Genomic DNA, 24,961 nt, shown 5'->3' on the forward strand with positions numbered 1-24,961 from the left:
TAAAAAGCATCACGCTGCCAGTCACCGCTTTTCAATTAAGCTGAGAAAAACACCGATTTTCATTCAGCGTTCTGTAAGCGGGTTTATTTGTGTGTTTCAGATCACAGAAGAGGAGATAGAGCGAATCATGTCAGGGCAGGAGTTCAAGGAGGATGCCCCGGAGCACACCTGGGGCAACAACGGCGACAGCGACCACAGCTCCCCCAGCAACGGAGCCTCTGAGGGCAACCAGCCGTCGCCCGCCTCCACTCTGTCATCCAAGTGAGTGGATCGGCTCACCTACTCTGCACAGCGGTCCCAGCACTTGCCCCCATCATTGAGATAATGAGCCGGCCCTGACAGTCTAACACTTTCTCACCCACAACTTAATGAAGGCATTCAGCAGCCAAAGAATGCCTGAACATTCCCCCCTTCGCTCAGGCTTGGTGACGATGACAAACTCTGAGAACTTGCTGCACTATCTGCTTCTCCGGCTGCGTAGTCAAGCGCGTCGTCTGCACTCATCAAGGACAAATATTGTCTAGGCACCGGCATGACGGCATTTATTTTAGTCTCATTCTGTGTAAACATTCGGTTTATCTCAGCATTCTCATTGTCTGATAGCTATTCAGAGCAGTAGTTGTTTTATCTGAGTGAATCTTAGCAGAAATGAACAGCAGTTCCAGAAAACCTGGGCTTCAGTATGCACAAAATGTTAAATTGTTTTCTGGAAGGTTGTGAAACAATTCAAAGTTTTTCAATAAAAACAGGAGAGCTGCTCTGCTGCGCTTCCTTAGATCAAGACCTAAGACCAGTGAAGGGTCAGTTTTAGCTGTAACTGACTCACCTCATTCAAATGAAGGTACATACAGGGTCTCCCTGCATCCTTACAAAGTCTCAAATTTATGTATCATTAATTAAGGCCTTAAAATGTCTTAAATTCATTTTTAAAAATCCAAGTTGTCCTTAAATATATCAGTCACAGTTCTCAAATGTTGTAGCAAGACTATTTAATCTCGTATCAGTCGTCTTCTGTCGGGCAAAAGTTTTGAGTCACGTGCAGACATCTTCCTTAAATTCTGTGACTTGAGGCTCCTAAAGGCTACTGCTAACTAGCTACTGGCTAGAAATATCACTTTTGGTATGGTTGATTATAATACAGCAGAATCCCCCAATCATACTGTATGTTTATAGTTTTTCAGTCTTTAATTTAATTTGGCATTAAAAATGTCTTAAAACATCTTAAATTTGAAACTTGCAGATAACCTGACTTAAACAGTTGACTTATGCTCTCCATGTTAACTTGCGGACTCTTTTCATTCAGTCGATCTGTAGAGATGAATGGCTACACGGCAGCACTCAGGGACCAGTACATCAACACCTCCATGTCCACACACTACCAGCTCCTGCCTCACCTGTTCAGCTACGCAGCCCAATCAGGCCTGCTGACCCCGCAGCCCCGCAGCCTCTACCCACAGTCCCACCCTTTGGTGCTGCAGCTTGTGGCTGCTGAGGACCTGTCCCCCCTCACCACCCCAATGCTCATAGAGGACGGGTAAGTCTTTGACTGCACAACACACAACACATTCAGTGCTGGAAGGGGTCACAGATTTTGTTCTGTTTTGCTCCCCCCCCAGCCCTCACACTGAAACGTTTCAGATCATCAAACAAATTTCATGTCTGACAAAGATAACCAGTTAATCCAAAAAGCTGTTTTCCAATGCTTTGTGTTAAGGCAATAAAAGCTCCCAAACTATTCTCGCCCTACGTGGAAAAGTACCTGCTTTCCTGATTAAATAATGATTTAGATGTGATTGAATATGTTTTCAAGAGGAACACTCAGAGCTGTAGTACTGAGAAATCACTTTAATATAAGCTGTTTGATTATATTAAAGTCGGCATGAAAGTGGGCTAAGACCCCAAAAAGCCAATCATGTTAAATTTCAAATAGATTAAAACTTCACTCAAATCTATCAGTCTGAAAACGGTTGATAAGTCATTTCTAAAGCTTTGAGAGCCACAGCAGTAGCTGTTATTGACAGATGGAGAAAACATGGAACAGTGGAGAACATTCCCTGGATTGATGACTCTCCTCACATATGAAGGACTCATGGAGTAGGTCATAGAGGAACCAGGAAAAACACCTAACGTTCTGCTGACTTAACTTCCATCAGCTAAAGTCAGAGTTGAGGATTCAAAAGGAAGCGAGACTGGGTAAAGATGGCATCCATGGAAGTTTCCAAGTTGAAAACCTCTGCTCACCAAGAACACAAAAGCCAGTTCCTTATTGATGTTCATCAAGACGTCTCAGAACACATCGTGTGTGTGGCTTTATTATTGTTTATCACAATAATTACTGGAACACTTTATCGTCCAGCAAAATTTATTATCATGACAGGCCTAGCAATAGTGTGATGGTGGAAGGCTGCTTGGCTTCTTCAAGTTATGGATAGTGTTCTATAAACTGAATGGCCTAGTCAAAGTCTGGATTTAAGTCCAATTGAGATGTTGTGACATGATGCTAACCTTTAACAGACCATTCAGAAACCCTCCAATAACGCTTCATGAAAACAACAAAGAGCAGCGATGTAAAAGCTCACTTCCTGGTTTGAAAACACTTGATCGGTTGTTGTTGCTATAGAGGATGACCCGGCCAGTTGTTAGGATTACTTTTTCATATAGAGCCACCTGGATTTGGATATTTAATTTTCTCTTTATAAATAGAATCATCATTTAAATGTGTCTTTGTCTATGAAATTGATAATTGAAACAAAGTGTAAGAATAAAGCAAAACCAGAAGATATCTGTGAGGGGCGTGACAGCCATTCAGCAGCAGTGTGACATCATGTGTCGCTCTGCCTGGTGTATCCCAGGTACAAGGTAACCCAGGTGGAGCTGTTCGCCCTGCTGTGTCGCCTGGCGGATGAGCTGCTCTTCCGGCAGATCTCCTGGATCAAGAAGCTGCCTTTCTTTTGCGAGCTGTCCATAGAGGACTACACCTGCCTGCTCAGCTCCACCTGGCAGGAGCTCATCCTGCTGTCTTGCCTCACCATCTACAGCGCCCAGATCTTCGGAGACTTGGCTGACGTCACTGCCAAATACACGCCGTCTGATGATGAGCTGCAGGGGTGAGTGGCGTAGAGAGGTGTTGAGCTGCAGTAACCTTTATTCATGTTTGGTGTTACCTTTTGCATTTGAACATAATATCTGCAGTACTGGTGATGAAATGACCTAACCAGTTTTTGTACAATGTCAAAGATGTCACTAGGAGCGATCACTTCTGACCCCCTTAAATCTACAGGGCTTTACAAACTTACGACAGTATCTGTTTTGTTCCAGCTTCAGTTCTGTCTGGAACCAGGCTGCCAGCTGCAGCATTCAGCTGCTTTAGTTTGAATGTGTTGTGTGAAACAAACACCCAGAACACCCAGTCCTCTGCCAGAAGGCAAGGTTAGCAGAAAGCTAGCGGTATGCTTATCAGCCTACAAACCACATATTGTGTTAAAAACGGGAACAGAACAACAGGATTCCTATCTATGCTTGAAAGTGTGGGAGTTGTTTTTAATATTTCCCAGCTTTGGAAAAGTACAGGTAAATATAAAACATAACGTTGAAAAACATTTACTCTCTATTAATATGGAAATTCTGTTCTCCATATAAATGGATTAATTTTTTTTTTATTCTTGATATATAATAAAATAATTTAAGTTATTCTCAGTGGGAATACTTTGCATACAAGATGTGAGAAAAAAGACCAGAACAGTTTTCAAAGTTGCAAATATAGGTTTTTTTTTCTTATGATTTTCTTGTGAAGCAGTCAGCAGGTTGAAATAAAAACTCTGATACAAGTCCTGGCATGTATTGGAAGCATATAAATGTTGATTTTATGACATAAAAATGTCCCTCTGACTACCTCCGATAAAAACAACTGAAAGATTTGAAGGAATCATGTAGGAATCCTGGAACATCCCCTTGGAGGCATTGCTCATCGTTTTCCATATACAGTTATTATTAAAGTAAGTCATTTGTTTTCTCATACAAATATGTAAAAGAATTAAGTTGGTTGACATGTATTTATTTAACAGTGTTGTTCAATGGTAAATAGCTTGTACTTCCAAAGCACTTTATCAAGTCCAGAGGACCTCAAAGCTCTTCAGACTACATTCAGTCATTCACCATTCACACACACACACACACACACATACACTGATGATAGTGAGCTACTGTTAGTAAACACAGCTGCTCTGGGGCAGAGCAAAGACGAGGTGAGACTGCCGTGCACCCGGGCCACCGGGCCCTCTAACTACCAACAGCAGGCAAGGTGGGTGAAGTCTCTTACACAAGTACACAATGACAGAGGCAATGGGAATCGAACCGGCAACCTGCCGATTGTGGGACAAACCACCAATATCCCAAATGTCCCAAGCCTTAATGTTTGAATAGTTATTCATAATGAGTGTGTTAAAGTCCCAGTCCTAATTGAATCATATGTTTCAGTACATAGCAAAACGGAAGCCAAATTGATATATTATTTCAGACATTGTGGTACATTCTGAGCAGATTGACAGCTAAATGTTTTAACATTTGAATAAAACAGTTTCGTATTAAAATGAGGTGCACCACCATAATTTCCACTCTCTTGAGCTCACCTGAATATAAGCCACGCCCACCAACTTCAAAAATGTTAAAAATCAATCAGCAGGTGTCCATGTTGTACCATAAAATATTTACAAAGAACGATTTTCTAAATTGAAATACATACCAGTTAACATGCATAAATACATATAAATAGTTTTTCCGAGCAATGCTTAGAAACACTAGTCCAGTAGCCTATCAGGAAAACTCATTGACCCATGTTCAGTTTCCTCCTGCATACTCACCCACTAAAGTCGAATTCTCTTTAGAGTTGGAATTGAACAGCCTCAGAATTACTTCATCTACACTCTTCCTCAGTTTCTCTTAAGTCTTGATGTAAACATCCAGATATTAGCTGTGTCACTGTTGACAGAGTGTTCAAAATGTTCGATAAAAGTTCAAACTGATAGTCCATGAGTTACGGTGTATATTTTGGAAATTGCTTAACAACTCTCCCCAGATTGATGGGTAGCAGCGGTTGCTTCTATAAAACCCTCACTGCGGTGGTTCCTGAGTGTTGGAAGCCATTTGTATTCTGCATGTTAGTTTACCGAATAAACACCTGCTATTATTACAAGTATTAGCTCCAGACTAGATTTCTTTTAAATTATTAAATATTATCAGAACAAAGATACAAAAATATCAAAAGAATGTTGTAAACTTACTTAGAAAAAATCATTTTAAGGAGAGTATTTAATCCTGATGTATTAAAAGATCAAGTAGCTTCTATTTGTAAAACTGATATCAAAGGATAACTTCATCAGGTGCTCAACATTAATCATTTGAATTTTTTGTTTTATTTTTTGCCAGAGCTGTTGTAAAATTAGCACTTCATTCTATTAATATTATGACTTTATTCTGCTAACGAGTTTATTGTTGTGTCTTTGACTTTTTTCTCATGTTATTACGGCTTTATTCTCGTAATCATTTTTTTCATAGCCTTTACCTCATACTCCATACCTGATACAGTTGTTAATGATTCACTTCAATAATAGTTTTGCTGAGCTGTTCCTTGTCAGTTCTGTTTTAAATCACTGTCTTCTTAGCCTTTATTAATCAAACAGTAGCAAAAATTAACATGGTTTCTGTATTTACTGGACATAAAATGCTTTAGCCGGAGGAGCCTTCAGACAAAGCTGCTGTGATCAGGGTCGTTGGCTTTGCAACATTTTCATAAATGTCATAACTCATTGGGGGGTGTGTGTGTTATCTTACTCATTACAATAATCAGTGTCTCCCACGGCTGTCTTGTGCAGGCAGTTGGCATACACAACATGTTGGCTTTCCCAGGTAGCCTGCTGGACTTCTGCCCTAATCATTCACCAAGAAGGATGTAGATATCAGAAGTTCCATGTTCCACGTTACAGAGGCGAGTCGTTCTGCTCTGGGAGCCCTGCGTCTCTCAACAGGGACATTATTTTTCTTGGTGAAGGGCCAGAGAAGGAATCTGTGAACAGGAGGACTCCCCGAGCCAGAGCTGTGACTAGCACTGTCTGGCATGAGAAAAACACAGCAGGTAGAAAGTTGATGAGGGGCCGAGGGAGGTGGAGGTGAATGTGTAAATCATGCTTGAATTATCTGACTTTATGACACGCATCCCTGTAATATATGGTGGTGCTGCACCGCTCCGGACAGCCTTCCTTTGAGTTTAGAGCTTTCAGGAGGGGGGGGGGGGGTTGATTTACAGCAGCGATGGTTAACGTTGTCATAGAGATTAGGAGTTTAAGAGCCACAGAATCAGGGAGGCGATGATGAGGAAAATTAAACTTCATGAATGTTTCTATTTCCTCTGAAAATCTGTGGGAGAACGAGATGTTTTCAGCTCTTTGAGTGGATTTGAAAGAATCCTCCTTCTTTTCTGAAACACACAAAATACTGTGAGCGTTTGTCTTACAGTAAAAATACCGAAGCATTTTACTGGATCTGTAAAAATGAAGTCCTTTTTACAGATTCTGTGTAGAGAAACAAAACCATTTTAAGCTTTTCTGTCCAACTGTCAAGTGTGTTTGTGTGATCCCACAGCTTCAGTGAAGATGGGATGGAAGTGATGGAGAGGCTGATATATCTGTTTCGTAAGTTCCATCAATTGAAGATCAGCAATGAGGAGTACGCCTGTATGAAGGCCATCAACTTCCTCAACCAAGGTGATGAAGAGCAGCCGTCTGCAGTCACTGAATCCAAACTGTCGTGACCATGTCACACAACAATGACGCTGCTGTCTCTGTCCAGATATCAGAGGACTGTCCAACGTCTCCCAGCTGGAGCAGCTGAACAAGCGCTACTGGTACGTCTGCCAGGACTACACCGAGTACAAGTACCCGCACCAGCCCAAGCGCTTTCCTGAGATCATGATGTGTCTGCCCGAGATCCGCTGCATCGCAGGTAAGGCCTGAGGCAGCCAGAGGGCAACACGCGATTCCTCAAACATACTTTTAGACCCGAATTCCAGAGGAAAGAGTCTAACCTAAAGCTGTATGTAACTTTTACACAAGTATGTTTTTTCCATATTTGTTAAAACTGTGACCATGTTGGAACAGTATGACACAGATAATTTGTCAAAAGATGGATCTCCTCCTTCTCCCTGAGCTATTGCTTTCGTCTGAAGAAATGCACAGTCAGAAACAACCAATCAGAGCCAGGAGGAGGGGCTTTGCGCTGTCAGTCAAGGAAACAACTTAAGCCCTTTTTGCACTGTGGGTCTGGCCCAGACCAGCTCGTTTGACCCGGTCCCATTGGTCCTATAGCCCTGGACGTTTTGTATTGAGCGGATCGTCACGTAAATCGAATTCTTGCCCAGCGACCGCAGAACAGATTCCTTCTTGGGTCTTCCATCCAGCTCCTTTTATATGCGCTTGTCAGCAAGTAAGCTGAGGGAAACATTAACCACAGCTTTACATTTAACAAAAAAAAATCTATATAAAAAGTAAAAATCTATATAATATATAAAATACTAGAAAATTTCTGAAGAAATTTAAACGGGGCCTGCCAAAGTGTGCCTGTCGGTTGGCACACTTCGTGGGCGTTCTGATGCTACAAATTAGCATCAATGCTAAAGTAAGCTACAATGTACTCAATAGCATGTGGAGATTGACAAACATGTTGAGTAACATGGACTTATGCCATTCAGTATGTTGAAATTAGTGTACAAGTTAAAATGAGCCAAACTGCTAACATTAGCCAAAATGCTGTCAGTAGCATGTGGAGCATCACTCCATTCAGTGTATTAAGCATGGCTAATAAATAAGAAAAATAGCTAAAAGCTTCTTTTTGGGAAAAGGCTAATGCTAATGGGGGCAGTGAAATGCAAAGGTTTGTGCTAAGGTTTGTGCTAAGGTTAATTCAATGTCTTGTGCAGCAGGGCAGTGCAATAACCTGAGAGAAAAAAGATAGTAAAGGCTAATACTAGTTAGCACTACCCTGAGAGGAATATTTAGGCTTTTATTTTGAAATTCCGTTACAAAACTTAACACGGTGTCACTGTCGCTCCACGTGATTAAGCTCATAATTACAATCCTCTGTACTGAATAGCTCTCTGATAGCAGACGGTGTCCATAAACAAGTTTACTAAATATTGTACAATAACTGAAAACAGAGATGTAACTTCTATCATGAATATAGATTAGCCAAAAACCCTCCAAATTACAATGAAATACTTCTACTTCTGGTGGGCGATGGAAGTAATACCCTTAATCGTTTCCCCAGTAAGCCTCCCAGGAATAAGGTTGATAGAATGTTCAATTCCAATGGTATCAATGACATCAGCAGTTATGACGTCACTCTATGATACCACAAAGGAGTCTCTCTCTTGTATGTAGCTCGCAGACAGAGTTTTCTCAGACCTGTCCCACAGTTCTATCGCGACAGATCACTCTTCAGAGCACATTCGAAATTAATTAAAACAAGCGGGATATCGATTCCAGATATTACACGCCTTTCAGAGAAGCAAGAAATTACCAGAACATCGACATGAAGCAACAACAGATTGCTTGTGAACATGAAGCTTTTCCAGCTGAGCTTTCATGGGTCGACATTATGGACCTGAACATCCAAGTCGACTACGACGCTGTCATTTCTTTTGAAGATGACAGTGACAGCCCCGTTAAACCGGAAGATGAATCAGCAGAGATCCAGGTGGGATCAGGTCCTTCTGGCAACTTTGAGAGTCCAACATCATTTGAAGTCAAGCAGGAAACAACTCCCTCTGCTGGCTTCAAGATCACCCCCTCAGTGGAAGTTGTGGAAGAAACAAGCCAACACGTCATTGATCTCACAAAGCAGGTAGACAATCTTAAAAAAGAGTTGCAGAGTAAGACTTTTGATCTCCATGAGGAAAGAGACCGAAGGATTGCATATCAGGCTGAAGTCAAATCACAGCAGGAGGAGATTGAGAAACTGCAAAAAATGGTAGTAAAAGAACATCACCTGCGAGTCAAACGTGAACATGAAAGAAACGTGCCAGAGATTAAAGCTGTGGCAAAGGTTTCTTGCTCTACCAAAGTTACAGCCGACAAGAGCATTCTTCAACAGCTAGAGTACTTCAAGAGGGAGGCTGAAAAATACGCCTCCCGCAACAAAGGTCTGATAGAAGTCATGGTAGAAGAATACAGAGTGAGACTTAAATATGAGGAGCAGCTCAAAAGTCACACTGAGCAAGCTTCCAAATTCAAAGCACAGGAGGAAACGGTGAAATCTCTGCAGGGTCAGGTTGCAGACCTGAAGGTGAAGTTAAAACTTGCTCTGGAAAACAACCGTCCTAGAGTCTCCACCCAACCAGAGGTCCCCCTGCAAATAGAAGGCTCCCTACGACCAGAGGAGTCCAAGGAAAGACAGACCTCCAATCAATCAGTGAGGTACGAGGAAAGACAGACCTCCAATCAATCAGTGAGGTACGAGGAAAGACAGACCTCCAATCAACCAGTGAGGTACGAGGAAAGACAGACCTCCAATCAACCAGGGCTCTCCATGCATAGCGTGGCTCGGCCGTTGCACCGACCCACACCCAGGTTGCAATCAGAGGAGTCCACGCAAAGCCAAACCTCCACACAAACATGGAGGTCTGAGGAAAGACAGACATCCATGCGACCAACCTCCACTGGTTGCATGAAGGGGCTTCATGTTGGCGTTGGCGTGAAGGCCAATCTATGCCCGGCTCGGCCTTTACGCCGACCCACACCCAGGTGGCACTAACCTAGGTCACTATCCAAACCTAGGTTTTGCTAACACTCGGCATTAATTACTTCATTAATTGATCTCTCTAAATTGTCCTAAGGTGTGAATGTGTGTGCGCAAGGATAAGTGTGTTAGATGATAGATGAATATTTGTTAAAAGTGTCTGACAGTAGAATATGAAACAGAGAATCTGCGAAAATCCATCTAGCTCTGCTACTATCCAGAAACATCCAATCAGAACCAAAAGGCAAACCTTTGGTTCTGATTGGTTTCTAATGTGTTGAATGTGTCTCAGCACATTCAACACATTAGACTACTAGTGTACTGCAGCTACACAATTGGCAGAAAAACACCCTAATATTATATCATCATTGTTTATAATGATTTAGAAAACAACATGCTGTACAGGTTTGTCAAAACTATTTCGACCCATATTAGAACTATGCATTGATTTCCTTCATTTTAGTAGCTGTGATTTTGCCTAATCCACACATTTTCCCTAACCCCAAACAATATTAGTCTATTCCTAACCCTAACCCTATCTAAAACTTAATCAGCATCTTACCTCTAAATGTTACCCCTGACCCAAAGCAATGAGTCCATCATATTAGGACCAGGTTTTGGTCCTAATATGATGGAACTAATGCAGTGTTTCTCAATTCTGGTCCTCAGGCCCCCCTGTCCTGCATGTTTTAGGTGTTCCCTTTCTGCCACACACCTGGATTGAATCTGTGGGTGATTAACATGCTACTGCAGTACTTGATGACTGCAGAAGAGGTCATGCTGTTCTGGAACAGCTGTTCTGAAACAGAGACACATCTAAAACATGCAGAGCAGGGGGTTTAAGGACTGGAATTGAGAAACACTGACCTAATGTGACACTGGACATATAATGGTGCGTTCACACCAAATGCGTTTTGAGCATCAGGCGCAGCTGGTTTGCATTCAAAGTCTATGTGGAGGCGCGTCGAGGGCTATTGCATCGCGCTTCAAGCCTGTAGAGCGGCGCAATTTGAACCATTTGGAGCTTTTGACACATCTAGCGCATCCAACGCTCCACATAGACTTTGAATATAAACCAGACTCGCCTGACGCTCAAAACGTGTTTGATGTTAATGCATCAGTAGAATGTTCAGTTCTACTGGTAACAATGACATCAGCAGTGATGACATCACTCTTTGATGCATCAAATGAATCTCTCTTGAGTGTAGCACACAGTCTGTTTTTCAGACCTGTTCCTGTTTCAGAGTTATAAGTTATGAATCTTTTCCAGGAGTATTGTTAAAATTATTTGAAGGCACAGAATCAGCCCAGTACAGGTTCACATTCTCAGGTTAGAGAGACTCACCTGGTATAAAGTAAATTTTTTGGTACTGGAATCACACCGAAGATAAATTAGTTTAATCAAAGTATGTCATGAATATGTGTGCATGTACTCCATCTTAAGTCCAGAGCACACTAGATTTTTGTTGCTTTGCCACCACTTGATGATATGGACATAAGATATAACATAAACAGCACCATTCAGAGATGCGATGAGTTTATAGCAGTACTTCCACCATGTCTGTAGTTCTGACGTTCTGCCATCACTGTGGTTCTAAAGAGCAGTTCAGAGAGGCAGACTAAATTCTATGTCTATTTTGAGTCTAACTGACACTATTTTGTGTCAGTTAGAGTTTTGTTTTGAGTTAAATTTGGCTCGTTTTTTGTTAATTATGTCGCCACAGTTACTCGAAATGCCAACAAAAGTAATAGCTCCCCTCACGGGATTGAGCCTCACGTTTTGATATATATATTGTGAGGGGGCACGCAGCGGTACGAGCCGCATTAACGGTAGTAGGAAGCGGCAGTTATTTTGAGGTGTAGAACAATAGGTGCCTGCCATGCAATGCATAGGGATTACATCCCTATGCATTGCTATGGGCAGGTCCCAATTATAATTAACTTTAAGGAGAAAAGACTCCCTACAGAACGTCAAGTGATTATTTATGTTGTATTTAAACATTTAATTTGGACAGGAAGGTCATTTAACTTTACACAAACTGATTTATTTATTGTAATAATTACTATTCCTACTGGCTCAAGGACTTATTGTTCTGTGTAGCTGAAATAAAAAGTTTTATTTTTTTATATGTTGAAGTTAGTGAAATTGGAGGATTTTTTTCTTTGACCAATCAGCCGTAGAAAATTTTCAAAACATATATTTTTTCAGATTTTATTTTACTTTGTTCCTGCTATGTAGAATATTATCACAAGACATTTTAAATAACAGTGAATTGAAACGTTAGATTTGTTTGTATCTCCAAATTTTGAAACGGAACCCAAACACACCAAAGTCCACATCATCTACAAGCGTAACTGAACTACTTCCTTTTCCCTCGCTAAAACTTTTTTCTAACCTTTTTATCTAGTTGTCATAGTGTTGACAATTAGTAGCAAAGCACTTTTTTGGTTTGTTATTGTGAAATAATTTTGTCCTTCCTACCTGGAGAAGAGATACTGATGCCTCCTGACGTCAGCTCACAGATCTAACAGGTTCTGTTTAACCTGCTCTTGTGTTCCAGTCAAGGAAGGTTACCTACAGGAAGGTGCTGAAGGATAAATTGCATGCCTAAGCCTAAAAACTGAGGATGTGATGTTGTGTCTCTGAGTTTGACCTGCCTCTGTGTGGTTGTCCTCCCAGGGAAGCTGGTGAACGTCCCCCTGGAGCAGCTCCCCCTCCTGTTTAAAGCAGTCTTGCACTCCTGCAAATCCAGCCTGACCAGCTACCGGACCGGCCCATCGCCCTGCGCGACCGCCCCCTCTGGAAACTAACCTATCCCGACTGCCGAGCCTAGGGACCGGTCTCCCCTCCTGTGAATGTGACAAGCAGCTAGTTCTTTTTTTTTTTTGTAATATTTTTCTTTATATATTTATTACACGACAGAGCTGAATGTATGCTGATTTACACTGTGCACATCTTCTGTACAAAACAAATGCTCAAAGATGCATTGGTCTTTGGAGTTTACAAGTGTATATCCAGTTTGCTCAATGTGTCGCCGTTGCCATTGTTAGACTAGACTTTAAAAGAGCTTATTTTATTCAGACAGGGCAGCAGGACACATTTGTGATTTGTGACTACCTCAGGAAGATGTTGTTGCTATTTTCAGGTACCTTTTCTTGCTTTGAAATGAAGAGTTGCCCGGTCTAAAATCAAACCTGTGGATGCTTTGACATCTCAATCAGAGACTGAATGTTAAAATGAGCTGCAGAAATCAGAGTTTAGAAACATCAGTGTTGTGTTGCACTGAAAATGCAAAATCCATTAGCAGAATTTTAGCTACTTTATATGCATGGACTCTCAGTTATCCTGTATTCGGGAGGCGGTCCTGTCCGTTTAACATTCCATGAGTTAAGTTGGCCGTTGTTGGATCTGTGGGATCACTGAAAAAGGAGCATACGGGTATTTTTTACAATCATAGACTAGGGATGTGAGGCTTTATTGCAGGGGAAGGGGAGGGTAGCTAGGTTTGCTGTTTTTGTTTCACTTTTCTTTCTAGACCAAAGTGTTATGCAATGCTTTCTTCAAACACCCACTAATGGGTAGGGAGCTGACAGCTCAACAAAGAATGAATATATATAAAGGAGAACTTTCTTATCAATGAAGGATGGTGATAAGAAATTAATCAATATGTAACAGGGGAGAGACCCTCAGCCAGGCAGACAAGTGGGTCACCAAAATTCCACCTCAATGCTGCTAATCAGAGCCATGTTTTAGTTGCAGGAAGTGGCTTCAGGCTCACAGGTTTCAAACAACACTGCCTTCATCTGGAAGCTTTCACTTTGTTCTGAAAAATCAAATGGGCTGCAGTCAGAGCAGTTGGTTCACTAAAGCCTCGTCATGTTGGTGGAGCTCTGCCAAGTTAAAGTTTATTTATAGAGGACATTTCGACCAAAGAACATCACAATAATCACAGCGTCAGTAATCATGTGACCAGAACAGAAAGAGAATTCGTCAGTTGGATTCCCTTTAATGTCGGCCTCCAACATTAAAGGCTAATATTGAGCCATTTTCACACGACCCTGGACAATAAAGTCCGATGTGTGATGAATATCGAACATTATTCTAATGCTGTTTTAACCTCTTGAATCCTTTTACACCAGCTGAGCTCCTAGTTGTTTTCTTACATGCCAACCAGCTGGAAGTTCTGCAAAAACACAAAATCTCACCATGTGTTGGTGTTTTAGTTTCTAATGCGGACATCTCAGTACACATGAAATGAGGCAAAACTAACTACTTGCTGCAGCAAGATACAGGAGCTTGTTGTAAGTCATTAATTCCTTAGTATTGATGAAAAAGGGCCAGTACTGATGGCAGATTATTTTACTTATAATCAAGACAAAAATACTTGGTAAGATTCTGTGGTCTTGTTAAATCAAGCCAAATATAATAATGTTGATATTTAACAGATTTTAAGGTCTAATAAGAATATTTTTTTAAAAATGAGATGAAATCAGAGGTAGACTGGGAAAAATCCCCAGGTTTTCCTGGCAGCTCCATGTTTTTGAAAGGTTGTGTTTGGTGCACTGAACCAGTTCACATATGGTCATCTTTAACAGAAGCACAGCAGACCCTGTTAATCTGGACAATATTGTGTCCATGTAATGTCTTAGACTGGGGAATCAGCTGGAAAATGGGAATAATGCTGCATTCACTTGATCTTAGTGGTCAAAAACACCCAAGCACATTTTGACAGCGTTCCGGATGCAGGTCAGGAAACTGCTTGGATTCTCTTTCTGTTCTGGACACAAATTAAAACTCGTACAGCTAGCAAGGTTTGTGGCTCTTCATGTAGCTCAGGTCTTCCTCTGCTGCAGCAACATGATCTAGCAGCAGAGGTTGTGCTGTAAAATCCTTACAGCAGATTAAAGAAGCTACCATTTGCTCTATTCCTGCAGCTCTCTTTTTTTTGATTTTGTGGTTGGGGAAAAAATCTCCAACTGTAACTCAAAGTCCTGATTGTTCACAAGTAAAACCAGAACTTTCCGGCTTCCAGCTAGCACTGAATGCAGCATCTGATCTACACCTTGAAGTTTTAGAACAACTGAACGTGAGTAGAAATGTAGCTCATGACGGCGGCCCACTTCTTAAAGAACCAACGCTGAGTGATGGAATTTAGGTGACCTGCGTCTGGATGAGCCTCTGGGACAGATATGCACATTGTTTTAAAAGAATAGCCATAGAAAAAAAAAAGGTCTTTATTTTTAAAATGTGAGATGATCATTTCAGACCGCTTGAATATTTCCTCGTGGATTCTTCGGGGTTTTCGCGGTTTCACAATATGCGAACAATTAGAAGCGCAGGAAGATGCTGTTCTTGCAACAACTTTTTTTTCTGTTGTAATTTTTTTCCTTTTTACTTTATTTTTTATTTTTTTTTTTTTTTTTTGCACACACCGATGAGGTTCAGAGACCTGGACGCTTGACCATGGCTGCTGCCCTCCCAGTGTGTTCCTCTGGCAGGTCCCTGCAGACCTGGATCTAAACAGGGTAAAGTGAGTGTTTTATGTTGCATTCAGGAGTTCCTCAGTGACTGTGCTGATGTACCTGTAGTGTTAGTAGATGTAGGTTTGGGGACATCGTAGGTCCTCTTGTAGAAAATTTCTTTTTTTTTTCCCCTCCCCTTTTTCACAGTATTTCACCCAAGCTTTGAGAGACAGTGGTTGTAGTCTGAAGGTGAGGACCGGGGTGGGGGTCCTCTTCACCTCCTCCCCCATGTCTGACAGATGCCACCTGTCCTCCTCCAGTCAGTCTCGCTCCAGCCTTGCTGTGTGAAATGTGTTTTCCTCTGTAGTTATTTTGAATGTTTTCAGGGTTTTTTTTTTCTTTTGTTGTGCTTTCTTTGCTTTTCCCAGTTTTTTTTGTTCTTTTTTTTGGCAGTGGGTCAAAGTGTTCTCCATTATATTCAGAAGTTTTAAAAAGATTTTCAAACCAAACTCTTTCCCTTGTCTCGTTCATCACATCGCAGCAGTCGGTGGTTTAGAATTCAGAAAGGAACAGCTCTGGACTCGTGGAGGTTTTCTGTTCGGAATGTTTCCCTCTAAACATGTGGCCTGTTTCCACGTTTGACTGATCTGGAAATTTGTGTGGCCTACCTGAAGAATTAGAGATATACGGCAGCACATTAGGGCCATTGTAGGTCGAAAAGAACAGAAGAGGATTACATTTCCGCCAAGAAACTCAGAAACGTTTAGATTGATGTCAGCAATTTTTCAGAAGAGACAATGAAAAAAGTAAAAATAAAAAATTGCAAGAAAAAGAACTGAGATTTTTTTAGTCTTAAAATTTCCTGACATTATAGTCTTAATTTTTCTAGAAAAGAATTCTGAGATTAATCTCAAAATTGGAGGTTTTTTCCCTGTAAATATTTGATTTTCAAAAGTCAGAAAATTCCAAGTTTTTTTTCTGGAAAATTTCTTAGATTAATCTAAAAGTTTCTGAGATTTTTTTTGGCAGACATTTGCTACTCCTATATTTAAATCTACAATGGTTAATAAGTCATCATAAATATGTGCTCCTTGTTTTCAGTTTCTTTAAGTGTTTAGCCGTGTGGAGGAGCGTGGGGATTCTGTTTTTATCTAGCTCAGGTTTATCTATGCAGCTTTGTGTTCTGCGTCATTCACCTTTGGACAGAAGACATCTTTGTAACCGACTGACTTTTTCCACTACATGATCTCAGGGATAAACCACTTTCTGTGAACACAAATTTGAGCAATAGCGAGTGTTTTATGAAGGGAAATTCATAACTGCCTCTCAAACACATTCACCGTCGTCGACTTATTGTCTGCACAGAAAGGGAGTGTCAAACATAGGCTGTCTGAAAAGGTTCCGTCGACACATCACCTCGGTAACGCTCTGGCCAGCGATCAGAGTTCAGATCAGACAGTAACCGAGCAGCCGCATCGCTGCCTGACCTCCGACCTCCTGCTCTCTCTGGACAAAGACTTCTTTTTCTTTCCTGTTTTTGTGATTCGAATGTGCAGACGAGGGAGAAGTCATTCATCATTTCTGTGCTAAAACTACCTCTCTAAGTTGTCATTGTGTTTTTCTTATTTATTGCTTTCACTACAACATTCTGTTCTGTTGTGTGTTATTGTTTTTCACTCGGTGCTCTCGCATTGATATCAAACTCTTAAATCCGGACACACATCCGAACCTCTCCTAACGTTCTACCTCAGACACTCCTTTTGTCCTTTGGCAGCTTTTATTTTGAAAACACCCAGAGTCCCTCGTGTCCCTTGACTTTCCTTTTATGTTTTTGCTTTGTTTCTGTTAAATTAGTGTCATTTCATATTCCAACTCCTGCCCCCTCATTATGAATCCGGGCCGGAGATGAAAGAACGTCAGTGGCGGTGCCACATCCACCGTATCAGAGCATTATCATGCCGACGGCTGCATTGTTTTCTCCACATCACGACACGCCTCAGTGTGTGTGTGTGTGTGTTTGTGTTTATTTTTATTTTTTAATCCCCATTGTGTTCCCTGATTATTGTTCCTTCAAGGCAACACAGAGCGCTATCATATCTGACTCTGTCAATGCTGCTTGTGATCGATTATCAATGAGAGAATGGAGCTGTGGTCAAACTGACCTCTCCTGGTGTTGACGTGCGGCGGCGCTCTCGTGTGACCCTGGCGCCGTGGCACGAGAGCACGGACCCGCTCCGAGCTGACCTCTGATGATGCGGACGGTGACTCCACTCGGTGTAGTGGGGTGGGCGCGAGGCGGGGCCTGCTTAGGCCTCAGCTCCGCTTTGAATCCTCACATTCAAAGTGCCGGGCGTCACTAATGACACAGCCTAGTTTTTATTGTGTGAAGTCCTCATCGTTGGGTCTGATGTTCTCATGAAGCGGGGGACTCCTGGAATCTGAAATTGAGCCGTGACACTGCCATGACCTTTGAACAGGAACAATGTTTGCAGGAGTGAATGAATGTTGACATATCTCAGGGATTAAATACATTTACACGATTGAATCAATTCACTGAAACGTCTTCTTTTTTTTTTCTCCCTCTTCAGAAATCTCTTGTCTGCTCTCATTACTGTAACTACCTGTGAAGAATGTGATCCATTACGTGTTTAAAGCATGTTTAGAATGTTTTAGGACTTGAAACCAAATAAATGTGAATGTTATGCAAGTAAAAGCAGTTGGTCTCTTTGTTTTTTATGGTTCTGTATGAGATGGTCTCAGGGTCATGAGGTCCTCAGCGGAGCATTGATGGTAGATTCAGACTGACTGTCACTGCAGAAAGACACAACAGTGAATTTTTCAACAAAATGTTGTTGCTTGGATAGAGAGTACCCAGAAAAACACTGAAAAACTATAAGAGTACATATACATTCAAGTGTTACTGGTACATTTAGGAAATAGAAAAATTAGATTGAATATACAAATATTAAAATATTACTAAACGTATAGAAGAGGAAACAATAAGAACAATATTGAACTGGATGATTGTTGAGCCATCTGGATGCTAATGAGAGCTAACTGTTTCCAGTAAACGCCTGTTTCCTTGTGATCTAAATGCAGGTTGTTCTCAGTAAATTAAGATCGGGAAAATAAATAATTTCAGCAATTTAGTAATTTCAAAACATAAAACTATACCTGCAACACAGCAGGTATACTATACCAGGCATCCCTGGTATAGTATACCTCCCCTATTGGGAGGTTAAAGGTCAGGGGAGTTTGTTGACCAATAAGGTACAGTAACACAATGATCATTGGACCAGCTTTTGGTCAGTGTGGTTCAGAACCAAGTCCAGATGGAAATCAAACCAGCCTCTCCATCCAGCAGAGGGAAGCAGGAAGTGTTCTGAAACTTCCTGCTAGAAGCTGAACTGACTGTGGAGTTCAGAAAACCCAGTGGACCAGAACCAGCAGAGGACATGGGAACCCAAACCATCACTGAATGTGGAGTTCAGAAACCCAGTGGACTGAACATCTAGATGCATTTTATGAGAACTTCTGAAACAAATTTATAAAAATCATTCATAATGATGTATCTTGGCAATGTCCAACTAAAAACTGCTTTGATTTGATTAATATAATAGTTAAGCACAAAACTGTTGCCTTAAAGGTTCCATTTATGTGGCCCTCAAAAAGCCTTACAGCAGGCCAGATTTGGCCCCTGGGCCTTGAGTTTAACACGTTGTAGAGGGTGATGGTGTGTGCCCACTGGATAAGCCTTAATATGTTGGCATCATTATATACTTTTTCTATTCTGTTTCCTATAATGTTCTCATTTGCTGAGAAACTGAGGTTGTGTTATTTATTTTATAAGCCATAATCATCAAAATGAACTGAAGTAAGTGCTTGAAATTGTATCACTCTGTGTATAATGTTTGAGTCTCCCTCTTTGATGATAATCTAATTTATTGAAATGCGTTTGCCATTAACCTTTTGTATTCTCAAGAGCTGCTTATTTATCAGAGGTTCTCTGTAAATAGTGAACTTCTAATGAAACTGACTTGGCAGCCGTTAGATTGTCGCACATTAACACGAAGCAGTTACTGTATATGTTCACAACAAAACACAGAGAAACGGAATCTGTTATACTTGAGGAATATTATGGCAGTGAAGTTTTTATGAGGAGGTTACCTGTGACTAGTGGCTGCAGAAGCAGCAGCAGATTCCAGAAAAAAGCTGAAGCTCATCCAGGAGCCGGGATCAGAGGCAGAGTCATTTAAACATCTGAACTGTGGATCCGTGAAAAGGTTTTGACCACCTGCAGGATCTGAGTCCAAATTCAAATCTGCAGCAAAGTCTGATAAAAATGTGCTGCATCTGAAAATCTGAAACCATGAATTTGATCAAACCTCATCAGCTAACTTCTAAACTAAATGAAGATGTTGTTTAGCTTTTGGACAGAAACAAGTGAAAACTTCAATCTTCTGAATGTCAAATCTAAATTGAATGCTTTTCATTTCTTACAGATGTTACAACAGTTTTAATGTAACAGTGGGAGGAGCTCAACCAGTAGCAGCAGTTATTCAAGAACCACCACAGCTTCCCTATCAAAACTACAATATAACCCAAACCACAAAACCGTTTTATATCTACGACAGCTCATCAGGGCCGTTGTAGACAGAAAAAAAAGGAGAAAATTTTCGTCAGAAAATGCTCGAGGTTAATCTCAGAAACATTCTCGTTTCTATCTATTCAATCTTTTCTTTGATACTGAAAATGTAAAGCTTTCTAAAACCGGAATCAGCATGTTTTCTTCTAGAATCTGGGCTGCATGATGTATGAAATCATGTGGAGCCTCTTCAGTCAGTCAGTCAGGTTGCCTTTGCGCTGATGGATGGTCTCCTTTGCACTGCTGATTGCATCATGAGTGGAGCGGGCCACGGGTCCAGAGGGCGTCACTTTATTTCCTCAAGGCTGACGCAGTGGCTTTTTGACGAGTTGTCCCTAACACTACCCCCCTCCCACGACCAGTCAAGGCTGCCGGTCCTCCTGGGAACAACAACAGGAGGGCCGCTGGCCGCTGGTTTCTACACATGATTATGCAAGAGGTCACGACCCCAGCATCACTATCAGCTGTGAGATGATTATCTCTCATGAGATGGCATTATCAGTGTGCACCGTGTTTATTTGTCCGGCCGGTTGATCCGTCTGCTTTCACCTTGGCGCGCGCCATCAGACGCCGCCCTTCACCTCGCCGGCCCCTGTGGTGTGTTTTATCTGCATCCTCTTTCTCTCTGATAACGCACATGGATGTTTGGAACGGAGATAAGATTCCTGGCCTCAGGCTTCCAGCACCGCCGTGGCTTTTGATGAGAACCGGGGATGGAAATCAGCGATGACTGCTTAACATTCAGCTCTGATGGCTGCATTCATTTATTTTATGGTTCCGATTTGAAAAGATGCTTCAGTAAGGCGAACATATGAAAGGAGTGTGTAGTTTCAGGTCAGAGGGTAAAGCAGTGGGAGGCTGGCTGCTCCAGGAGTTTCTGTACAGATTTAAGCAGGACACAAAAAAATATGATAGTAATTAAACCAAGGTTGTAGAACTTCTGTATGATTAAACCTGTTTACAGCTGAAGTTCTGAGGGCAAGAGCAGTATGTATTTGATGACCAAGGCCATCAATTAAATGAGAAAACAAGAGACGTAAACTAAGGAAGACAAATTCTGACCTTTCTCTGAGAACACGCCTAAAGTTTAATGCTAGAAAAAGTCCTGCTTTAAAGGGACAGTTCACATTTCTTTAAAATAGAGTTCACATCTTACCTGTTCTATTCCACCAGTTAGTCAAACAGTGATTATTTTTTTTCAGCTGATAGCTTGTCTGAGTGGAACCACAAAAAATTGGATTTTTCAAACATTTCATAGTAACTTTCATTTGAAAAATGTCCCAGCACTTTATGTGACTGTCCTTTCACCACATTCAGATCAGTTCAGATCATAGAACTCTAAAACATTCCAATCATATGAAAATCATATGAATCCCTTCATATGATTGGATCGACGGATTTGATTTGCATGCTGACTTTGCAGAAAAGCAAGCAGAACAACCTGACCTGTGTGAAAAGTCATTTCACCCCAAAACTCTTTGTGCCAACTTGGTTGCAGGAACTACCATGTTGTTCCAACAACCAACAGCGAATCGTTGATGTCACTGCAGTGGATTTTAAGCCCACTAGTCTTTGGAGAATTATTTGAATTCTGCCAAATCGTATGAAGTCAGAAACTGATGGTTGAATGTTTTATTTCTCAGAGTTACAGAGTTTATGTTCGAAATAATTCTAACCCCCAGGAGGATTAGCATGTATCTGACACAGTTTAGCAAAGTGTTTTTAGCCCTTCCCAGATTGATGCCCAGCTACAATTGCTCCACTCAGGTTAATTGCTGCTGTCTTAACGTATTGTTAACACACCTGTATGCTGCTTTTAAAGAGGCAGTAGCACCTGCTGATGGTACTGTAAAGCATTTGATATTTTCCCTTTTTTTCCACATTTTCAAATTAATTTTTTTAGTCTTTTTGCTTGATAATGCAAACATTGGAGAATATGTTCTTTATTGTTTCTACCACAGGTTAGATTTAAATAAGTTTTAAACCTATTAAAGATGAAATAATTTTTATATTACTCTACCAAAAATAAATAAATAAATAAATAAAATGGCATTATGAGAAACCTAAATTGACTTATTGGTCGCATGTGATGAATTGAGGATCAATCAATCAATCAATTTATTTTTACAGCACAATTCAGTAACAGAGCAGTTCAAAGTGCTTCAAATCATAAACAGACAAAATTAGAAAAGTTATAAAAACAACATACAGTCACTGAGAAACCAGTAACGACCATTTTGTGGAGTGACATCATCAGAATCATTGGTCAATGTTTCATTTATTACGGTTGAAAAACAACTCTAATCAGAGAGGTTTTCAGTCTAGATTTAAAGGAGCCTGTGCTGCACAGCGGTGCGGCTGGTAGCCCTGTTTGCAGTGAGAACCTCCCCTTCATATTGCACCTAATGTTATTAAATATTGCGCAGCAGAGCATCGTTGGCAGCTAATGGTCAGCTGCAGAGCCAGCTCAGCCATTGCTGTGATAAATCGTGTTCTCCAGAGAGGATGTTTGTTGTTTATTAATATCTTTTCTTCCCGTGTGATGATACGGCTTTTTGTTGTTTCCCACGGCGACCCTGAAACCTTCTGCGTCACTTTGGTCCCGTTCATGAAGCGATTCTGACATCAAATCTCCTGAACTTCACCAAACAGCAGCGGCTGAATCAGCGGCTACAGTTGTTTAGAGAATCATTTGTCCTGTGGGATAGAAATTCATAATGTTGTCCTCCTGCATGACTGAACTCACTGCTGGGTCAAACTGATAACCCAGTTTCAGTAAAACCATAAATATTCCATACATTTCACTCTTTTTACCATGAAAATATTCATTTAATAATATCTGTAAAGGTGAATAAACATTTCCTGGTTTCTAGTAAAATATTGCCATTCATAACAATATGCATAATATTAAGTTTTGTATTCAGACTCTTTGCACTTTTCCAAATGTTGTCTTAACACGACCACAAACATCAGTGTGTTTAGTTGGATTTTTTATGAGATAAAAAACACAAAGTACAGCAGAATTCTGAATTAAAATAAAAATGTTTTTTTCTTTTCATTTTTTTATACAAAAAAAAGTGTGATTCAAATTGGATTTGTTCAGAGATCTATTTGTCTCGTTCTTTGTTGGAGGCGGATCTTTTTACTCAGACTCACTCAGGCTTTTCTTCCTGCCATCCCACAACTTTTCCACGTAGTTCTGGAGACCGGAGAAGAACCCAGCAGGTTCTGTTGAAGCAGCAATTAGAGGGTTTTCCTCATTCATCCTGCCATTAAACTATCATCCAGCAGTTCCATAGTAAAATATATAATAGATATAGATATAAATTATATCATAATTACTATGATATAATTTGACAACATTTCCTACATGTTAAAAGGATTTTAATTTCTCTAAAAATGACATTAACTTTGTCTTTTTGTTCTGGGGCTGAGTTTGATGTTGAATTGTCAGCTGATCAGCGCCTGGACACACTCACTCTCTGAGACCATTAAGCTTTTCTATAAAATATATTTTACTGCTATTTCTGTTATTGTTTGCAAATGCTTAACATGAGTACACCCTCCCTGTGCTACAATGAAAATGTACTGAGGAATCTGTCTTTTTTCTAAATTAAAATCTTCAATAATTCAGATCCAATCATCCCTAGGTGATAACCCCCAGTCTGTCATGGCAGATGGCTGCGTGTACTGAGCCCGGTTCTGGTTCTGTTGGATGTTTCTTTCTGTTACTACATACATGGTGGTTATGAGGGATTGCTGTAAAGTCAACGACACAACATAAGCAGTTGTCACTACATTCTCATCCAGGAGCAGTGAATGCTGCAGGTCGATGACTGGATGCAGTCTGCTGGGTTTCCTTACATAGAAACGTTTTAATCTACTATTAGTAATCAATTGAACATACTGTTCTGTTTGATAACTAGGATCAATTTGAATGTATGTGTGACTGATTTGTTTTTTGTTTATTTTGTTGCAAAGTTCCTCAGGAGGACATATGTTGTGAATTGGCTCTATAGAAATAAACTGAATTGAATATTCCTAAACAAAGATGAAGCCAAAACCGTACATTTGTGCAGAACTAAGTACAAACTGGAAAAAATGCATAAAGCCCTGAAGTTTAAAGGAGGCATCGCTCCTGATGGTGTCAGACTGTCCATATAATTGAAGTCAGTCCCAAATTAGATGAAGATGTTTCAGAAGGTGAAGTCCAAGCCCTCCACCCAGCTCAGTTTGGTGTTGGCCGTCTGTATCTACGTCAGTCATGTCAAGGCCAGAACTGGCTGTGCAGCCTGGCCTAAACGCTCCCTTGTCTGCCGGCTCCTGGCTCGTGTTAACAGAGCGCGCATGGTCCAGCACGCTCCAGAAGCGTGCCTTCACCAGGTGTGGTCCTCCTCCGGCCCCCAGCTCCCCCATCTCTCTCTCATCTCGCTACCCTTGACCCTGACAAGCTGCGACCTAGATGCTGATAAAGGGACAGCAGCCGCCATTCCTGACCCGTCGCCAACTGACACGCTTCCAGGAGGGCCATAACCTTGTTCCTCCACATTTCTGCAGGGCCTCCACTACAGCTCCCCACCCCTCCACACGCACTTCTTCCAATCAGCACCCGCCTGCAAATATGGGTCTGTTCTACGTTTCAACTCATTCGAGGCCTCAGACCTGAAAGAACTCATCCAACCCGGTCATGGTGATATTCGAGGGCTCCAGCTAACTGTCTACGTTTAATTAGACATTTTCTTTTGCAAAAGAAAATGTTTGGGTGAAATTTGGGTGAAATATAATCAATACAACTCAAACTTCTCCCTTTTTTTCAGTTTTAAACATAACATTGGTTATAACCAACACTTTCATTATAGTTTCATGGGACCACAGGACGTCGCTCATGTAATCTGGGATTTTATGTTGCTATTGAAGTTATGGCTTCTTCCTCTCTGAGTGGCCTCAACTGTCAATATTCTGACATTTAGTAAGATGTAGTAATGTTGGCAATCTGAACTGGAAGAGTTTAGTCTGATTATATCTCAGTGAGGGAAATGCTTGTGTTTTTTCATGTACTGTACGTAA

At 41.0% G+C, this 24,961-nt stretch overlaps 1 protein-coding gene across 1 annotated transcript in view; it reads left to right on the top strand.

The window, feature by feature from the left end:
* Positions 1 to 17,962, top strand: part of nr6a1a (nuclear receptor subfamily 6, group A, member 1a) — a 35,900-nt gene extending 17,938 nt beyond the window's left edge. Inside the window, exons 4-9 of the mRNA XM_028034663.1 lie at positions 101 to 261; positions 1,304 to 1,534; positions 2,853 to 3,107; positions 6,637 to 6,758; positions 6,844 to 6,996; positions 12,467 to 17,962. Coding sequence (XP_027890464.1) covers positions 101 to 261; positions 1,304 to 1,534; positions 2,853 to 3,107; positions 6,637 to 6,758; positions 6,844 to 6,996; positions 12,467 to 12,597 — 1,053 coding nt within the window. The 3' untranslated portion in view covers positions 12,598 to 17,962. The remainder of the gene's footprint in view (positions 1 to 100; positions 262 to 1,303; positions 1,535 to 2,852; positions 3,108 to 6,636; positions 6,759 to 6,843; positions 6,997 to 12,466) is intronic.
* Positions 17,963 to 24,961: the final 6,999 nt, after the last annotated feature.

Source organism: Xiphophorus couchianus, chromosome 12 (genome assembly GCF_001444195.1).
Source record: "Xiphophorus couchianus chromosome 12, X_couchianus-1.0, whole genome shotgun sequence".
Lineage (NCBI taxonomy): Eukaryota > Metazoa > Chordata > Actinopteri > Cyprinodontiformes > Poeciliidae > Xiphophorus > Xiphophorus couchianus.